The sequence below is a fragment of the Leptonychotes weddellii genome, chromosome 10 (genome assembly GCF_054177405.1).
Source record: "Leptonychotes weddellii isolate Sample4059 chromosome 10, ASM5417740v2, whole genome shotgun sequence".
Classification (NCBI taxonomy): Eukaryota; Metazoa; Chordata; class Mammalia; order Carnivora; family Phocidae; genus Leptonychotes; species Leptonychotes weddellii.
In genome coordinates, this window is record NC_138378.1 from 70,289,736 (window position 1) to 70,302,801 (window position 13,066).

The 13,066-nt window shown below is 40.1% G+C and overlaps 1 protein-coding gene across 1 annotated transcript in view; it reads right to left on the reverse strand.

Annotated features, from left to right (window-relative positions):
- Nucleotides 1–13,066, reverse strand: part of WDPCP (WD repeat containing planar cell polarity effector) — a 413,409-nt gene that overhangs the window by 62,483 nt on the left and 337,860 nt on the right. Inside the window, exon 19 of the mRNA XM_081797281.1 lies at nucleotides 5,625–5,704. Coding sequence (XP_081653407.1) covers nucleotides 5,625–5,704 — 80 coding nt within the window. The remainder of the gene's footprint in view (nucleotides 1–5,624; nucleotides 5,705–13,066) is intronic.

Below are 13,066 nucleotides of genomic sequence, written 5' to 3' on the forward strand. Positions count from 1 at the left end.
TACCTTGTGTCTTTTGGTTGGAGCATTTAGTCCACTTACATTCAGAATGCTTATTTTTTTAAAAGATTTTATTTATTTGACAGAGAGGGAGAAAGAGAGAGGAGAGAGAGACAGTGCACGCACAAGCAGGGGGAGCAGGAGAGAGAAGCAGGATCCCTGCTGAGGAGGGAGCCAGACGCGGGGCTCGGTCCCAGGACCCCATGATCATGACCTGAGCCAAAGGCAGATGCTCAACCTACTGAGCCACCCAGGCTCCCCAGCATGTTTATTGGTATATATATGTACTTAGGGCCATTTTATTAGTTGATTTGTCGGTGTTCCTGGAGATTTTCTCTGTTCCTTTCTAGGCTTTGTTGTTTATGGTCTTTTTTTCCAGTTAAAGAGTCTCCTTTAACATTTATTGTAGGGCTGGTTTAGTGGTCATGAACTCCTTTAGGTTTGTGTGTCTGGGAAACTCTTTAACTCTCCTTCTGTTCTGAATGAGAGTCTTGCTGGGTAAAGTATTCTTGGCTGCATATTTTTCCCATCAGCACATTGAATATATCCTGCTGCTCCCTTCCGGCCTGCCAGGTTCTATGGAGAGATCTGCTAACCTTATTTGTCTTCCCTTGTAGGTTATGGTTTTCTTTTCCTTGCTGCTTTCAGGATTCTTTCCTTATTTCTGTATTTTGCACATTTTACTCCAATATGTCTTGATGTTGGCCTCCTTTTGTTGATTTTGATGGGAGTTCTCTGTGCCTCCTGGATTTGGATGTCTGTCTTCTACTCCAGATTAGGGAGGTTTTCAGCTATAATTTGCTCAAATAAACCTTCTGCCCATTTTCCCCCCTCTCCTCTTCTGGAACTTCTATGATATGAATGTTGTTACACTTTACAGAGTCATTGAATTCCCTGAGTCTGTATTCACAATCAATATTTTTCTTTCCCTCCTTTTCAGCTTTATTATTTTCCATAATTTTGTCTTCTATATCACTTATTCATTCCTCTACTTCTTCTACCCTTGTGGTCATTATATCCAGCTCATTTTGCATCTTGGTTATAGCATTTTTTTTTTTTTTTTAATTTTGGCCTGACTAGTTTTTAGGTCTTCTATCTCTGCACTAAGGGACTCTGGTGTTTTCTATGCTTTTCTGAAGCCCCAGCTAGTATCCTTCTGATTGTTGTTTTAAATTCTGGTTCAGGCATATTACTAATATCTGTTTTGATTAGATCTCTGACCATTACCTCTTCTTATTCTTTCTTTTGGGGTGAATTCCTCCATCTTGGCATTTTGTCTAGGTCTCTGTATTCTGTGTTATGAAAAACTGTTATGTTTCATGTTCCTGAGAGTAATGACTATATTAAGAAGAGGTCCTATCCTGTCCAGGGCCTGGCACTTCAGGAAGTGTTTCTGATGTATGCTGTGTGCACTCTGCTGTTGTGTTTTGGCTGCTTTTTCCCTCGGGTCAGTTCTCTGCAGAGTTTCTCTTTGCCTGCAGTGGTTAGTGTTTTAACTAGGCGTGTTTTGTTCTGCTTGTTAAAAGAGGCTAGATCCTATTTCTCCTAGAGCTGAAGCTTTTCAGCACTCTATGGTCAGTAGACTTGATGCGTGCAGGGGGTTTGTGCTGGTCTTTTGCGGGAGAGGCCCACTACTGTTTTGAGTCTCAGGCACACTTGCCCTAGTTCAGAAGCACCTGTAGAGCCACAGAGGGGCGTGGCTTGGTGTAAGTGGCCCAAGCCTCCACTGTGGGGCGCTTTGCTGCTCACTGAAGTTCCTCCATGCTGATGGGGAGGGTGGGGGAGGAGAGGGGGTGGAAATGGCATCAGTGGGCTCTCTGGTCCCCAGAGAGTGGAGTGTGCACCCACTGCTGCTCAGGAAGCTCTCATAGAAGAGCAAACAATTACCCCTCATTTGTCCCTGGCATCCTTCAGATCACTGCCTTCACCCTGTCTGTGTCTGAGATGTCTGCCCATCCAGTCATTCAGTGCTCCTGTGTTTTATCTCAGACACGCTGGCTGGGTTTCAAAACTCCAAATTTTAGGGACCTAGTGCTGTATGGACCCACACTGATCTACTGGAGGAGGGTCTGGCCAAGCTGTGGCTGGTGCCAGTTTGTCCCAGAAGAGCAGTCACACAAATGTGTAGGGGCTTGAAGTTTATGGTAAAGTGCAGCAAAAAGCCAGTGTCCAGGTTACCTGCCCTCTGCAGGTGTCTCTGCTCATATGCTCAGTGTTGCCCAACAGGCTCTTTTGTTCCTGGAGAGGCAGTGCCATCTCTCCCAAATACACTCCAAGAAGGAGAAGGAGAACTGTCTCTCCCAGTGCCACCAGAGATCCTCAGAGCACACTGTCCATTGTCTGCTCCTGGGCCTCTGCCCTCCTTCTCCACAGGAGCACCTCTACACCCACCAGGCTCTATGTGGAGATGTTTTAGACTTCTAAAACTTTAGTCTCTGAGCTCTGCTGTTTCTAAAAGCTTGCAAAAATCAGCCTCTCTCATTTTCCCTATCAGTGGTTTTGGGGAAGTGTTTTTCTTGTGTAATGCCCCACCCTCTAGTCACTCTCTCTCCCCTCTCTCCCGGATTAGGGCTCTCTCCCCTCCATAGCACCTGTGATTCTTTTCTCCCCCAAATCACATCTCTGCATCTCCTAGTTTCCAGGATGTGACCACTTTTCTCCCTCTAGTTGTGCAGTTTGTTCTCTCAGTTCTCAGATTGATTTCCTGGGTGTTCAGAATGATTTGATATTTATCTAGCCATGCTGGAGGGACAAGGCAAATACAGGGTCCTCGTACTACTCTGCCATCTTAACTTCTCCTCTTTTATTCTTAAAGTACAGTTTTACCAGGTAAAGTATTCTGGTTTGGCAATTTTTTTTTCTTTCAGTGCTTTGAATATATCTACCCACCTTCTTCAGCTTACAAGGTTTCAGCTGAGAAATCCACTGATAGTCTTAGGTGCTATTCCTTGTATAGTCCCTTGCATGCGACAAGTCATTTTTCTCTTGCTGCTGTGAAAATTCTTTATTTTTGACTTCTGACAGTTTAGTTATAATGTGTCACATGATGATCCTTCTGGGTTGAACATATTTGGGAAATTTTGAGCTTCACAGATTTGGATGTTCTTTTTCCTGTGTAGATTTGAGATGTTTCAACCATTATTTAAGTTTTTGGCCCCTTTCTCGCTCTCTCCTCCTTCTGAAACTCCTATAATATGTTGGTTCTTTTTGGTGTTGTATTAAGTCCCATGGGCTTTCTTCATTTTTTCATTCTTGTTTGTGGGTCTGAATTTATAATTTCAAATGAGTTGTCTTTGAGTTTGTTGATTCTTTCTTCTGCTTAATTCTGCCGTTGAAGTTACAGAAATTTTCAGTTTGATCATTAAATTCTTCATCTCCAGATTTAATAGTTTTTATTTCTTTAATTTTTTTGTTTTTATTTTCTGAGCTTCTCATTTTGTTCATGTGATTGTTTTTCTGATTTTCTTTAGTTATCTGTGTTCTCTTTTAGCTCATTGAGCTTTTTAATGACAGTTTTTAGGAATTCTCTGTTAAGCAGTTATGGATTTCCATTTCTTTGGCATTGGTCACTGAACTTTTTTAGTTTCCTTTGGTGGTGTCATGTTTGCCTGATTCCTTGTGACTCTATAGCCTTGCACTGGTGTCTGTGCAACTAAAGGAGCAGGAACTTGTTCCATTCTTTACAAAGTGCTTTTGGTAGGTGAAGACCTACTCAGCAGGTTCCCAGGAAACAAGCCTACCTCCAGGAGTGCAGTTGAGCAGAACCAGGGTCAGATCATGGGGCTGCTTTCAAGTCTACAGTCAGGTCAGTGGTTAGCTGGTTTATTACTGGAGGCATCAGCAGGCATAGCTTGTGTTGGTTACCCAGGTGGATAAGCTACTTCTGAGTCCATAGCTGGCAGGCCTGTTACTTGGGGCACAGATTGGCATGTCTCCTCCCTGGTCCCTTGGGTGGACAAGACTGACTCTGGGATCACAGTTGAGCAGTTGGAGTTAGTTATGGGGTTGCTTCTAGGTCTGCAGTTGGATCTGCAGTCAGTGAACCTGTTGTTAGGGTCACAGGCAGGTGTCACTGGTAGGCAGGACTGGTAGCATGACAATGGATGTGTGGGGCTAGAATAGGCACATGGGGTAATAGAGTTGCTCCTGGGTCTGTAGTCAGGCCTTGGGGCAGGGTATGCCTTCTCAAAGAGTCCTCTGTCTTGAACTCCACTGTCGTGTTGCAACGATCTACCTGGATTCTGAAGCTCCCACAATGGCACTTTTGTTTGTGGATGGTTGCCAAATTCATGTTTTTTGGGGGAACGAGGGCTGGAGACCTATTCTGCCATCTTGCTAGTAACCATCAATTAGCTGCTGGCCTTGTTGAATACTATTAACTTCACACTTCCTTTCAAATTCAAAGGAAAACAAAATTGGAAAATGCCATTTTTTTCCCCTACCGGGAATCATTAACTTTAAACTACTAATGCCCAAAGCATTGCTTTAAATTGGTTATTCAACTGCTCATCCTTTATAAGAATTGTTCCATTGAAATTTTGAATTTATAGATGAGAACAACTAAAGAGTTGAAGTGATAGTATTTTGGGTCAGAGTTGGGACCATGTATTGTGTCGGCTTTGTGACACACCTGATAGACCTCAGTTTATAAAACAATAGCAGTAAAGTAAGTGCTATATGCCTGGCACTATGCAATACTTCTGGAAAGTTCTTTTTTTCTCCCGTCCACTTCCCTCAGATGCTGAAGTTGCTCTCATGCACTTCCTTCTCTGGGCTATGCAGAAAAAAAAACCAAAAACCAAACCCTTCATATAAAGTCTCAACTCCACATGTCTTTCCACATGTCTCCTCTTGTCTTTCTCTGTATTTTTTCTTTTGTTCCAAATTTTGCATTTCAAAGTCTCAAAGACTTAGTTAAGCAGAAATGACCCATCTTCAGAGAGAAAGGTAAGAAAGTAAATAGGCGAAGCTAAGATTCACCTTTAGGGAATAGTGAAAAGGGGACATAGTGAGAACATTCAAATATTAACTATTTTTGCTCCTCCACACACAGTCATCTATGTGCTATTTGTGCTTTTTTCTATAATTTCTCATCCGATTTCTTCTGCATGTTGAAATTCTTATTTTTGAAGGCCACCTGCTCAGCTGAACATCTTGGCTGGAAGTGATTGCTCTCTTACCTCCTCATGTTTTTTGGGGGTTACCACTTGTAGTCTAACTTACTATGTACATTTCTTCCTTACTAAATTAGGCAAGAATCATGCCATTTTTCTCAGTGACCTTCAAAGCCTGGCTTCTCAAAGTATAATCTCCAAGCCAGCAATATACACATTACTGAGAGCCTGTTAGAAATTCAGAATCATGGGCTCTGCTCCAGACCTATTCAGTGAGAATCAACATTTTAACAAGATCCCCTAATTTATTTGTATGATCATTAAAATTAAGCCTTTGTTATAATCAGCTGACTTGGTATTTTACATTATATTATCCAAGAACTGTCTTACAACACACCAACTAGCAATGCCCAGGGATTTCTTATTTTTATTCATTTACTGGAAGCTCTTCCCAGCTATAACACTGTTATTCAGTTATGCTTTAAATACTTCGGGTAATTTGGGTACCATTACCTTCTTTATTACAGGTCTTAGGCGTCAAAGATTCAGCACAGGTGTCTTTTTCAAGTTCATTTCTTCCGTCAAGTACTTGTCTGTTGTTTTTTTAATTGAAAAAGGATTAAAAAGAAAATTATAGGGTTAATATGTTACAGACTTTTTTTTTTTTTAAAGATTTTATTTATTTATTTGACAGAGAGAGACACAGCGAGAGAGGGAACATAAGCAGGGGGAGTGGGAGAGGGAGAAGCAGGCTTCCCGCCGAGCAGGGAGCCCAATGCGGGACTCGATCCCAGAATCCTGGGATCATGACCTGAGCCGAAGGCAGACGCTTAATGACTGAGCCACCCAGGCGCCCCAATATGTTACAGACTTTAAAGTATTGAATACTTTCAAACTTCTGAAGTTTTGAAAATGTAATAAAAAAATTTCTTTGGAACCTTTCAATCATTTAGATACCATAATGTTAAAAACATTGAAAATTGTTTTCAATTTTCCCATCATTAAATAATTTATAGGACATTTTTGAAGAATAAATTCAAATTTAACATACAAATAAAATGTTTTACATATATGATTTTCAAAAGAAGTAATGGAAACAAAATGTGACACTCTAAACTGCTGGGGTTTAGAAGATTTGAATGTATGGTAAAAATTTCCTATTAAGTAAATTTTATTTTCCTAGCTTTAAAAGTAATCTGTTACTATAGGAAAACCACAGGAAAAAAACATTAATATAATCCAAATATCCAGAGTTCTCATCTGGATAATTAGCTCCTATACTTTCTATTACGCATTTTTAAAAGCAAAGCTGAGATAATATTGTCTTATAATGTTTTTTATAGTTCTCATACATTTTTTGTTAAATGTTTTATTTAAATTATTATACGTTAAAATGAACTTTTAAAGATGTAGATTCTAGGGCTAGCTCAGTTGGAAGAGCATGAGACTCTTGATTTCAGGTTTGTGAGTATGAGCCTCACTTTGGGTTTAGAGATGACTTAAAAAAATCTTTTTTAAAAAAAGTGTAGATTCTGGGAATTTAACAGATGTATAGACATAGGTTATTGCTGGGGTGCCTGGGTGGCTCAGTCAGTTAAGCAGCCTGTTCTTGATTTCAGCTCAGGTCATGATCTCAGGATTCTGGGATCGAGCCCTTTGTTGGGCTCTGTGCTCAGTAGGGAGTCTGCTTGAGGATTCTCTTTCTCCCTCTGTCCCCCCCCAAATAAATAAATAAATCTTAAAAACAAAACAAACTTTTCTGTTACTGCTACCAGTATACAGAATGCAAAATAGTCTCAGCGTGTCAAAAAAAAAAAACCAAAAACCTCATACTTAACAGTCACACTCTCTCCTATTAGTAATCCCTAGGAACCACTAATTACTCCTCCATAACTATAGTTTTGACTTCAAGAATGTCGTGTAATTGTAATCATAGGTAAAAACTTGTGACTGGGTTCTGTCACTCTAGTGTTCTTGATATTCATCCAAGATGTTAAATTCAGTAGTTCACATTTTATTGCTGAGGAGTATTTCACTGTATAGGTGTATCAGTTTGTTTATTCACCTTTTGAAGGATATTTGTTTTCCCAGGTTTTGGCAATTATGAATAAAATGACTCTAACCATTGGGTCTTTTTTTTTTTTTTTTTAATCCATTCTGATACTCTGTGTCCTTTGGTTGGAGCATTTAGTCCATTTACATTCAGAGTCCTTATTGATATATATCTGTTTAGTGCCATTTTATTAGTTGATTTGTTGGTGTTTCTGGAGATGTTCTCTGTTCCTTTCTAGTCTGTACTTTTGGTCTTTCTTTCCAGTCAGAGTCCCCTTTAATATTTCTTGCAGGGCTGGTTTAGTGGTCATGAATTCCTTTAGTTTTTGTGTGTCTGGGAAACCCTTTATCTCTCCTTGTATTCTGAATGAGAGCCTTGCTGGGTAAAGTATTCTTGGCTGCATATTTTTCCCATTCAGCACATTGAATATATCTTGCCACTCTCTTCTGACTTGCCAAGATTCTGTGGAAAGATCTGTAGTCAGCCCTATGGGTCTTCCCGTGTAAGTTAGGGATTTCTTTTGTCCTGCTGCTCTTAGGAATTTTTCTTTATCACTATATTTTGCAAATTTAACTATAATATGTCTTGGTGTCGGCCTAGCTTCTGTTGATTTTGATGGGAGTTCTCTGTGCTTCCTGGACTTGGACATCTGTTTGCTACCCCAGATTAGGGAAGTGTTCAGCTATTTTTTCCTCAAATAAATTTTCTGCCCCCTTTTCTCTCTCTTCTTGTTTTGGGACTCTTAATACCATTGCTATTATGTTTGATAGAGTCATTGAATTCCCTAAGTCTATTCTCATGATCCATAATTCTTCTTTCTCTGCTTTGCTCTACTTCCTCATTTTCCATTATTCTATCTTCTATATCACTTACTTGTTTCTCTGCTTCTTCCATCCTAGTGTTCATTACATCCAGTCTGTTTTGAATTTCAGTTACTGCATTTTTCATTTTTTATTTCTTAAAATTCTTTTATCTCTGTGGTAAGGGCATCTTTGACATCTTTCATATTTTTCTCCAGTTCAGTGAGTATCCTTATAATTGTTGCTTTAAATTCTTCATCAGGCATATTACTTATGTCTCTTTCAATTAGATTTCTGGCCGTGACCTTTTCTTGTTTCATTTGGGATGAATTCCTCCATCTTGGCAGTTTGTCTAAGTCTCTGTTTTCTTTGTGTTAGAAAAGCCTGTTATGTTTTCTGTTCCTCAGAGTAATGGCTTTATGAAGAATAGGTCATACAGTGTCCAGGGCCTGGTGCTTCAGGAAGTGTCTCTGGTGTGTGCTGTGTGTTCTCTGCTGCCGTGTTTTGGCTGCTCTATCCTTCAGGCCAGTGTTCTGCAGAGGCTCTCCTTGCCTGCAGTGGGCAGCATTTGGACCTTAGCCAGAGTGTGGCAAGTTTTAACAGGTTTGCTCTGGTCTGCTTATTAAATGAGACCTGATGCTACTTCCACTAGAACTGAAGCCTTGGAGAACTCTGGTCGGGAGACTTGGTGTGTGCAGGGGTTTCTGCTGGTCTTTTGGGAAAGGGGCCCACTGCACGGGGACTAAGCCATATATCCCCGAGTGGGGCAATACCAGCAGAGTGCAGGGCGGCAGGATTTGGTCTAAGAGGTTAGGTAGCCAGTGTCGGCACTGTGCTATTTACTGAAGCTGGTTTATGCTGAGGGGTGGGGGGAGGGCAGTGGAGCCAGCCAGCTCCTTTGTCCCTGGAGAGAGTTCTGCATACTTGCTGCTCTCAGGGAAGCACTCCCAGAAGGGCAAACAATCTTCCCCCTGTGCGTCACAGGTATTTTTCAGATCACTGTTTTCACATTGTCTGTGTCCAGGTTGCTTGCCTGCCAGGAGCAGCACAGTACACTTTGGGCTGTATCCCAGCCACGCCTGATGACTTTTAAAACTCTAAACTTTAGGGATATGGTGTGGTGGGGGCTTGTGCTGGTCTTCTGGGGGAGAGTCTCCAGGTTTGACCGAGAAGGGCAGTTGTGCCAGAGCATGGGGCATGGGACTTAGAGCAAGCAGGCTAGGCAGCCAGTTCGTGGTGAGCCACCTTCGGCAAGTGGTTCTGTGGCTATGCCAAGGGGTGGGGACGGAAAAGGGTGCCCACCAGCTCTTTTGTCCCCAGAGAGGCATCTCTGCAAATGCCACCTTTCACAGATGCACTCCAAGAAGAACAAATGATCTCTCCTCTGTGGGGTGTAAGCATTCCTCACATCACCCTGTCTGCCCCCAGTGCTGCTTGCTTGCCTTCTCTGCAGGAGTAGGGCAGTGCCCTCAGGGCTCTATCCCAGCCAGGCCTACCAACTTTTAAATCTCCAATCTTTGACCCCCACTGGTTGAAAAAAAAACTCCGGAGGTACAGATCTGTACCTCTGAAACAGATAATACATTATATGTTAAAAAAAAAAAAAAAAAGAAGAAGATAGCAGGAGGGGAAGAATGAAGGGGGGGATTGGAGGGGGAGATGAACCGTGAGAGATGATGGACTCTGAAAAACAAATTGAGGGTTCTAGAGGGGAGGGGGGTGGGAGGATGGGTTGGCCTGGTGATGGGTATTAAAGAGGGCACGTTCTGCATGGAGCACTGGGTGTTATATGCAAACAATGAATCATGGAACACTTCATCAAAAACTAATGATGTAATGTATGGTGATTAACATAACATAATTAAAAAAAAAAAGAAAAACCTCAGCAAATTCAGCCCCTCTCGTCTTCCCAGCCAATGGCTTTGGGGAGGTGTTCTCCTTGTGCATTCCCATGTGTTCCACCCCCTCCTTCTCTGCAACTTGGTCTCCCTCCTCTCTGCAGCAGCTGTGATCCATTTCTTCCCCAAACCACGTCTCTGTACCTCCTACCTTTCTCAATGTGGTCTCTTTTCTCCTAGTTGTGCAGTTTGTTCTATCAGTACTCAGGTTGATTTCTTGGGCATTCAGAATGATTTGTTAGTTATCTAGTTGTGTTCAAGGGACAAGATAAGCCTAGGGTCCTCTTGCTACAACACCATCTTAGCTCCCTCCTCTACAAAACATTTAAAGAAGAGTTAGTACCTATCCTCAAATTATTCCAGAAAACTGAAGAGGAATGAACCCTTCTGAACTCATTTTACAAGGCCCGCAAGTTAGTGCTTTCATTTTCTCTGAATAAATACCCCCAGAAATGAAATTGCTAGGTTATATAGTAGTTCTCTTTTTAATTTTTCAAGGAACCTCCATATTCTTTTCCATAGTGGCTGCACCAGTTTACATTCCCACCAGCAGTGCACAAGGGTTCCCTTTTCTCCACATTTTCACAAACCCTTGTTATTTCTTTTTTTTAAAAATTTTTTTAGATTTTTAAAAAAATTTTAGCCATTCTGACAGGCATAAGGTGACATCTCATTGTGCCTTTGATTTGCATTTCCCTGATGGCAAATGATGTTGAGCGTCTTTTCATGTACCTGTTGGCCACCTGTATGTCATTGGAAAAATGTCTAGACTCTGTGCCTATTTTTCGTATTTTTTGGTTTTTTGCTTTTCAGTTGTATGAATTCTTTATATATTTTGGGTATTAACCCCTTATCAGATATATGGATTTACAAGTATTTTCTCCCATTCAGTAGGTTGCCTTTATATTTTGTTGATGGTTTCCTTTTGCTTTGAAGAAGTTTTTTAGTTTGCTGTAGTCCCACTTGTTTAGTTTTGTTTTGTTGCCTTTGTATTTGGTGTCAGATCCAAAAAAAATCATTGCCAAGACCAGTGTCAGGGAGCTTACTGCCTATGTTTTCTTCTAGCTGTTTATGGCTTGAGGTCTTACAGTTAAGTCTTTAATCCATTTTGAGTTAATTTTTGGAAGTGGTGTAAGATAGTGGACTGGTTTCATTCTTTTGTATGTGATTTTCTAGCTTTTCCAGCATCATTTATTGAAGAGACCGTCCTTTCCCCATTATATGCATGGCTCCTTTGTTATGAATTAATTGACCCATGTGTATGAGTTTATTTCTGGGCTTTCTATTCCTTTCCATTCTGTGTGTCTTTTTTTGCCAAAACCATACCATTTTCATTGGATTGTGATTTTTTTAATTTATTTTTTTATTATGTTATGTTAATCACCATACATTACATCATTAGTTTTTGATGTAGTGTTCCATGATTCATTGTTTGCGTATAACACCCAGTGCTCCATTCAGTACGTGCCCTCTTTACTGTGATTTTTAAAAATGTATTCTTACAAGGTATTTTGATTAATCTGTGTGTTAAGATTATATTTAATGTTTGGATTTAAATCTATTTTTGTCATTTCTTCTCCCACAGTTTTTCTTTTTCTTTTGTTTTCTCTTTTCTTTTGGGATATTTTAACTTTTTTTAGTATTCTATTTTAATTTTTTTTTTTTTTTAAGATTTTATTTATTTGACAGAGAGACACAGTGAGAGAGGGAACACAAGCAGGGGGAGTGAGAGAGGGAGAAGCAGGCTTCCTGCAGAGCAGGGAGCCCGATGTGGGGCTCGATCCCAGGACCCTGGGATCATGACCTGCGCCGAAGGCAGACACTTAACGACTGAGCCACCCAGGCGCCCCATTATTCTATTTTAATTTATTGTGTTTTTTATTATTTATCTTTGTGTAGTCTTTTAAATGGCTGTTCTAGGGATACAATATGCATGCTTAACTTTTCTCAGTCTACTTAAAATTATTATTTTACCACTTCAAATGGAACATAGAATCCGTTCTACATGTATGTTCCTTTACTGTTTACCTTCTGCACTTTTGTAGTTTTCTTGTATATTACTGTAGAATGCTATATTATTGAAATAATCTCACCAGTGTTATATATCTTTGCATTCAACCTTCAAACACTTTAATGAACTCAAGAAGAGAACAGTTATATTTATCCAGGTATCTACCATTTCTCTTTCTTTTTCTTCATTCCTGATGTTCTGTTTTTTTCCTCTGGTATAATTTCCCTCTGTCTGAGTAACTTCCTTTAGTAATTCTTTTAGAGCTGGTCTGTTGGAAACATGTTCTCTCAATTTTTCTTCACCTATATTTGAGAAGTTTTCAGCCATTATTTCTTTCTCTATTTTTTTTCAGCATGGCACTCTTTTTATTTTCTTTCTAGGACACTGATGTTATGAATAATAGATTTTGGCATTGTCTCAGAGGTCCCTGAGGCTCTCTCCTAATTTTTTTCAATACATATTTTTTCTCTTGTTCATTGGATATTTTCTACTGATTTGTCTTCCAGTTCACTGACTCTTTCCTTTTTCATCTCAATTCTATTATTGAAGCCATCAGTGAGCTTTAAAAAAATTTGGCATTTATTATTGAGTTCATTATTTGTTTTTTTCTGCTTTCTATTTGTTTTTGAGACTTTATTTTTCATTTGTTTAAACGGTTTTTATGTTTGTTGGAGAATTTTGTAAAGCTGCTTAAAGTTTTGTCAGATAATTCCAACATCTGTCATCTCAGTGTTGTCGTTTAACTGTTTTTTTGTTTGTTTGTTTGTTTGTTTCCAGGTGAGTGGAGTTTTTCCTGGTTCTTTTCTTTTTTTTTTAAAGATTTTGTTTATTTATTTGAGACAGAGAGCACATGAGAGGGGGGAGGGTCAGAGGGAGAAGCAGGCTCCCTGCCGAGCAGGGAGCCCGATGCGGGACTCGATCCCGGGACTCCAGGATCATGACCTGAGCCGAAGGCAGTCGCTTAACCAACTGAGCCACCCAGGCGCCCCTCCTGGTTCTTTATATGTCAAGTAATTTTGGATCCTGGACATTTTGAATATTGTATGACTTCTTTGTTAAAATCCCATGATAAATGTTGATATTTTTGTCGTAGCAGGCAACTGATCTTGTTAGGTTTAGGTTTCAAATTTCAGGGCATCTCTGTGAGCTGTGGTTCCAATATCAGTTAAGTTTTCAAAATCTTTGCAATACTA